General features: G+C 50.8%; 1 protein-coding gene across 1 annotated transcript; it reads left to right on the forward strand.

Annotated features, from left to right (window-relative positions):
• Positions 1-3,498: 3,498 nt before the first annotated feature.
• On the forward strand, positions 3,499-4,866 carry ACTL9 (actin like 9). The gene has a single exon (XM_065422305.1). It carries the CDS (start codon positions 3,499-3,501, stop codon positions 4,864-4,866), a length of 1,368 nt encoding a protein of 455 aa, XP_065278377.1.
• Positions 4,867-7,004: the final 2,138 nt, after the last annotated feature.

Raw genomic sequence — 7,004 nt, forward strand, 5'->3', positions numbered from 1 at the left:
CTGAGTGTGGGGGAATAGACCACATTGGCTTAAAATCCAGCAATCCTTTCCCTTGCAGCCAGAATCCTCACCCAGGAGTGCCCACTCCCCTAGCGCTGGCTAGAGGCTGTACCACCCCCTAAAACTTCCACTAGCCATTTCCTTCCTTTGCCTCTGCCATGCCACTCTGACCTGAAGCCCAGCTAGTGGGGCAAGGAGAACCCAGCACAGTCATTTATAGAGTTCAGGGTGCTAATTAAGCCTCATGCTTCAGGGCTTAAACTGAGAGCTTGAAGGATCAGGAAGGCATCCCCTCCAACCTCTATTTAATGGGCAGCAGGTTTAAAACAAATAAAAGCAAGTTCTTCTTGACACAGCGCACAGTCAACCTGTGGAACTCCTAGCCTGAGGAGGTTGTGAAGGCTAGGACTATAACAGGGTTTAAAAGAGAACTAGATAAATTCATGGAGGTTAAGTCCATGAATGGCTATTAGCCAGGATGGGTAAGGAATGGTGTCCCTAGCCTCTGTTTGTCAGAGGGTGGAGATGGACGGCAGGAGAGAGATCACTTGATCATTACCTGTTAGGTTCACTCCCTCTGGGGCACCTGGCATTGGTCACTGTTGGTAGACAGGATACTGGGCTGGATGGACCTTTGGTCTGACCCAGTATGGCTGTTCTTATGTTCTTATTTACAGAACTCCACAGCTAGTCAGGTGCATTATGGGATTATTTTTTCTTCTTTGAATCATTGGCTATTGGCCACTACCAGAGCCAGGATAATAGGGCATGTAGAATAGGGGTCTGATCTTTTTACTGTTGCCCCACTCGTTAAAATGGCCTTGCTCCATTCCAGGGCCTCAGAGCCGGTCAAAGGGATCAGCCATGCCTCAGGAGGCATCATGGAAACGTTCATCTGAGATAAGAACCAATTGCAACACTTGCCCTTTCCAGAGTATTCTGTCAGAGCCCCACCCTGGTTTACTGCTTGTCGGTGCTGACATTTTTGTGTCTGTCACTATAATCTCTGCTATTCAGAGCGTCAGACCGCAGAACAAATGGGAGAAGTAAATAAATGTAATAATGGAGACAATGAACCTTGCAGACAAAAGGGTAGCAGGTGGCAAGCCAGGACACCTGGGTTCTGCTCCTGACGCTATCACTCATCAGCTCTGTGACCTCGGGCAAAGCTCTGTGCCTCTGTTTCCCCTCCCACCCTCTGCCTGTTTTGACTATGTAAATTGTAAACTCTTTGGGGTAGGACGTGTCTCCCGCTTTATGACTGTACAGCACCTAGCACCACAATAATGGTCCATAGCCCTTACATCCGTAAGTCGGAAAGCATTTTACAAAGGAAGTCAGTGTCCATTTTGCAGGTGGGGAAACCGAGGCACCGATTGGGGAAGTGGCTTGCCCACTAGGCCACACTGCCTTCCCAGATGGGACCCTCATCTCTGGGGGGAGTTCAGTACAAACAATCTTCAGTAAGTGTTCAAAGAGTTACACATTGTAGGAGCTGGCTCAGGCAATCCATAGCAATTAGAGATGGCAAAGCCCTGGTGGGCCACCTTTCCCCCGGCTGGTTTACGAAATCTCAAGCCAACACAACACACCCGACCCACCTCAGCACACGACCGCATGGTTCTCAGGACACGGGACAGATTCTGAGGGCAGCTTTGCCTGAGCTGTAGCTTTCTGACCCCCCTCCATTAGAGCGGGGCTGCTCAAACTTTATTACACCGCGACCCCCTTCTGACAATAAAAATTACTACACGACCCCAGTAGGGGGGACCGAAGCCCGAGCCCCACCAGGAAGCCCAAGAGCTTCAGCCCCAGCAGGACGCCTGTAACCTGAGCCCCGCCGCCCAGGCCAGGACTGGGGGCACAGAGGAAGCTTGCAATGCTGCTGCCCGGGATGTGCTTTGCTGTGGTTTAACAGAAAACCTTCCTCAAAGGCTGCATGGTCCAGCAGACAGTGCCTTGGCCCGGGGTCTGTTTCCTGCCCTGCCACTGAGCTGCTGTGTGTCCTAGGGCGAGTCACATCCTCTCTTTCCCCTCTTACCTCTGTGTGTCCCCACCTTGCCGATTTAAATCGTAAGCTCATCAGAGCAGCGCTTGTCTCTTTCACCATGTTTTTTGTACAGCACCTAGCACAGTGGGGCCATATCTCAGCCACGGCTTCTGGATGCTGCTGTCATAATACTAACTAACTCTGTCTCCAGAGCTGTCGCCCTTTACAAGCCCTCAACACACTTACAATATTTAAAAGAAATCATCAAAAAGGCCAGTGGTGCTGGTCGCTTGACACCCGTCATTTTCTGCTATAGCTGCAACTGTCTGCGGTGCAGTAGTGACACCTGGTGGTCAGGGGGATCAGCGCAGGTAGGGTGTCCTGCAGTCTCCTGTTTTTTAAAGGTTGGAGAGAATAATCCATTGTTTTAGGGACTGATTTTTAAAGGCACCTAAGTGCTTTTGAATATCCCATTAGAGGTCTATCTGCATCTTTAGACACTTAAACACCTTTAAAAACTGGCATTGGTGCAGCCCTCAACCCATGTCTCCCTCCAATTGGCAGTCCCAGAGATGAGGATAGCTGGCTACTTTCTCACAACTAGAGGAGTTCTCAGTTGGCTCAAGTGGCAGAGACTGGGCCTGGGACTGTCAACAGAGTTAAAGGGAGTTAGATGCCCATGTTTCATGGAAGTCAGGCCCTTATCATAGAATATTAGGGTTGGAAGAAGTCATCTAGTCCAACCCCCTGCTCAAAGCAGGACCAATCCCCAGACAGATTTTTGCTCCAGATCCCTAAATGGCCCCCTCAAGGATTGAACTCCCAACCCTGGGTTTAGCAGGCCAATGCTCACACCACTGAGCTATCCCTCCCTTATTCCCCTGTACCCCTTTGATAATACCAGCTTTGCTGCTAACAGTCCTTCGTTCAATTCCCGCCAATTACCATTTGTACACTTTGTTACAACAGTGTTAATGGTGAATTATCTTTTTGCTCCTTTAAAATAATGCTACCAACATTCAACTGATATCAGTATAAAGCTCTTTGAAAGGATCACGAAGCAGACACTTTATATTGGGTTCCTTTGGCCCAAAGACTGGTTAATTCAACTTCTAGCTTTATCCTATAGCTATTAGTTAAAAAAATGAAACAGGCACAATGGGTTAGGTCAAGTACAAATGGGGTCAGAAAGATACAGTGAAAAACGAACAACAAAAGTCTCATTTCAGATCAGATGGGCAGGGATGGAAGAAAGGCAGAGAATGAAGGCAAACAGGAACCAGAAGGGAATGGAATGTTAACACAGTCAGCCAAACCACCAGGTTGGGGAAATGCATCATCCATTGTGATCAGCGTATCCTGTTGAAACAGCTTCACTGAAGAAGCTGGAATGATGTCATAGTTCTCACTATGACAACAGTGATCAAACCTGTCCTGGAACTAAGCTAACTCCCCTAAAAGCCACTTCCCATTTTACCTTTAGGGAGGTTGTTTCTGCCTCCACTAGAATGTCTTCAGACAGTCCATGGATAGGTAGCTCAAGACTATCTAGTCCAGACCCCATGACTCCAAGAACGATGAACGAGGAAATGGTGACTTCAAGGTCAATGAATTCACAATCAGGCAGTCTAGGGACAAGGAGCCCCTCTCTAAGATCTGGGGCCCATTCTCCAGATAAGTACCTCAAGGCTAAAGGAGCAGCAGAAGAAAGCAGGTTCACTAGAGAGTGGTCTAGTTCCCCTGCGAAAGACCGCCCTGTTGTGAAGAAGACAGGAGCCGTTGTGATAGAAACAGGTACTGGGAGCTGTAAAGGAGGGTTTGCTGGGCAGCAGAAACCCAAATCCATTGTTGGTACTTTGGTCGGCCATCTTTCAGAGGGGTCAATAAAGTCTGAAAGGACCGGACCAGACACTTTTGTTGGAGAGAGAGCCCGACTGCAACCCAATGCAGAGATCATTTTTCCTGTGAGGAATGGCATCATCATCGATTGGGAGGCAGCAGAAGTCCTCTGGAGACACATGTTCTATCATGACCTTAAAGTTCCTCCAGAAGAGCATGCTCTATTGATGTCAGATCCACCCCTCAGCCCTACCACCAACAGAGAGAAGATGGTGGAAGTGGTGTTTGAATCTCTGAACTCTCCTGGCATGTACATTGCTTATCACTCTGTCTTGTCGGTATATGCCCATGGGAAAATCAGTGGCTTGGTGGTAGATACGGGTTATGCAGTGACCCACACTGTACCGGTCCTTGACGGTTATAACTTGCCACATGCCATTGAGAGAATGGATCTTGCCGGATCTCACTTGACCTCCTTTCTGCTACAGCTTCTCAGGGACACTGGGCATGCGTTTAATGAGAGGATGATGCATATTGTGGAATACATCAAGCATAAGTTCTGCTACGTCCCTGCTGACATTGAAAGCGAGTGCAATCTTCCCAACGAGGAATACATGGTAGATTTCCAGCTGCCGGACGGCCAGATCATCAGCCTAGGGAAAGAGCGATTCCAGTGCCCAGAGAGATTATTCAACCCCCCCAAGATGCCCGGTGTTTCCCTTGTGGGCATCCACACCATGGCCCAGAGAAGCTTAAATAAAGTTCCCAAAGAAGCCAGGAGAGATATGTACCAAAATGTACTTCTCTGTGGAGGTTCCTCTCTCTTTGAGGGGCTGGAGAAGAGGTTTACCAGTGAGCTCCTTCAGAAAGTGCCAGCTAACATCAAGCTGAGAGTTTCCTCCATCCCGCTGAGGAATTATGCTGCTTGGACTGGAGGCTCCATCCTGGCTTCCTTGAAGAACTTCCAGTCGTGTTGGATTCGAAAGGAGCAGTACACAGAGCATGGGCCGTACATTGTCCATCGGAGGTGCTACTGAGTTAAACTAAAGGCACAGGAGTATTCAGGAGAAGTGAGTTTGCACTGAAATTGTAATTCGCTCGTGGTTCCTGGTTGGGCAATGGACAGTCATATCATTAATAAATGTCTTTGCCTTATGAGGCACCATCCATTCAAGGATCTCAGGACACTCCAGGCTGGAATTTTCAGAGGAGCCTTAACAAGTTCGGGAGCCCAAATCTCATTGAAGTAGCAAATATGGGCTCGATGGCAGGGAAAGCGTCCCCTCGACACACAGCATCCCACCACGCCCTAGGCCTTAGCCCTGCTCTGGAAAGAGCTCCCCTTTATAGAGGTGAAGGGTGCTCCATCTCCCTGGTTCCTTGGCCTCTCCGCTAAGGCTGCCAACAAGGAGGGGCAGTTCCTCCCAATGGAGATGGGAGAGTGTGCGAGATATGGGTGCTTGTCCGGCCCAAGTGGAGACCCAGCACCTTGTTTCAGGTGGGGCTGCTGACTGGATGTCAGATAAGAATGACTTTCAGGTGCTGAGGCTGAATTGGAACTGGCACCCTCTGAAGGGGAAACGCCTCATATTCCAGTCCCAGACCCCCTGAACCAGCCAGTCCCCTGCCCTGGGGCTAGATTGGACCCAGTGCCTCTGAAAGCAGAAACATCTCTCATATCCCCTTCCCTATGCACTGAGCCAGCAGCCCCTCTGACCAGATGCTAGATAAGAACTAAAACCTTCGACAAGGGAAAGGCCCCATATCCCAGTCCCTGAGCCAGCCAGTCCCACAGGCAAGCTGCCTGCCACTTGCTGGCCCTGAAGTCACCGCTGTCTCATTCATGCCTTGCTGCCATCTCCTGGCAAACTCTGCCCCTAATGTACATGGTGCATTATTTCCCCCCTCTGTCTCTGGCTATCACCCCTATTCCCCCCTCCCCCGGCACATCCCGGTGGGATATGCAGGCTGCTGTATGATACCTATCTCCCCCTGCCCTTCCCGTCCCAAACCCCTGTGTGGTCTCTGGAGTAGCTACACAAAGAGATAACCATAACCATCTCTGCTCCCCCAGCATCTCTCTAGCCCCACAGGCTTTGCAAACTGTGATATCTTCCCTCACCTATTGGAATGCAGCTGCAACTGGGGTGGGACAGGCTGGGGGTTTAACAGCAGTGCAACACAACAGTTTGGGACAGGAAGTGAACAGGAATCCGCTCACTAGCTGACACAGCAGCCGGGGAGGGATTAAATAACAATGCTGAGCTCTTCCATAGCTCTTTCCATCCATACATCTCAAAGCACTGTACACAGGCAGCATTATCCCCATAGGACATAAACAGAGGTTACAGAGAGGGGAAAGGACTTCCGCTCGGTCACCCAGCAGCAGACCCAGGAATGCAACCCAGTATCCAGAGCCCGAGGGCAGCATCCCCCTCCAGGGGGAATTTAGCTGGGATTTAGCTGTGATACCGCAGTTCACATCCTGAGCCTGGGCACACAGTTCTGGGCTGGTTTGGGTTCCATGGAGCGTGCCCTGCTTGGGCAGACCAATGCTGCCCTCTATTCCCCAGCTAAGAGAGGAACGGGGCATTCCTTTGCTTTAGAGCCCAGGGCTAGTGTCTGCACTCAGGCTGCGGATTAGTGGATTCATGTGCAGGTGTCATGCATGGCCCTGGGGGTTTCATGGGCTCAGGCTTCGAGGGTCACCAGTGAGCTCCCAGAGAGGGCAGGGAGCTGCTCAGCTCTGCCCCCGAGCCCCACTGCAGTTAGCTCACTCGCCTTCCCCAGCCTCTGCCAAGGCTCCCCCAGCTGAGATCATATGCCTGGGAAGCCAGGAGCTCCGTAGCCTACTCACTGCCTCACTGGCAAGGAATTACCACAGGCGTCCCTCTCTGAGAGGGAGACAAAGGGCGGATGGCACTGGTGTTATTTCTACAGACACAGGCTAAATTGGCCACCACCCAAGCACTAGCCTACAGCTGAGCTATGGACCAGCCTATATATAGGGAATTCCCGCCCACTCCCAAGTGGCCTGGAGGCGGAGCTTAATGGCAGCAAGCAAGAGAGAAAACCTGGCAAAGGATCCCAGCGGGAACAAGGGGCCTGGTTTTGCCTCTCCTGCCAGCCAGTTCTGGGGCCCAGAGAGCCCGGGGACCTTCCCCTTCCTGCCCCT

The sequence above is a fragment of the Emys orbicularis genome, chromosome 24 (genome assembly GCF_028017835.1).
Source record: "Emys orbicularis isolate rEmyOrb1 chromosome 24, rEmyOrb1.hap1, whole genome shotgun sequence".
Taxonomy (NCBI): domain Eukaryota; kingdom Metazoa; phylum Chordata; order Testudines; family Emydidae; genus Emys; species Emys orbicularis.

What these genes read in the sequence shown, in the direction of transcription:
- ACTL9 (XM_065422305.1), top strand. Translation starts at nt 3,499, where the DNA reads ATGTCTTCAGACAGTCCATGGATAGGTAGCTCAAGACTATCTAGTCCA.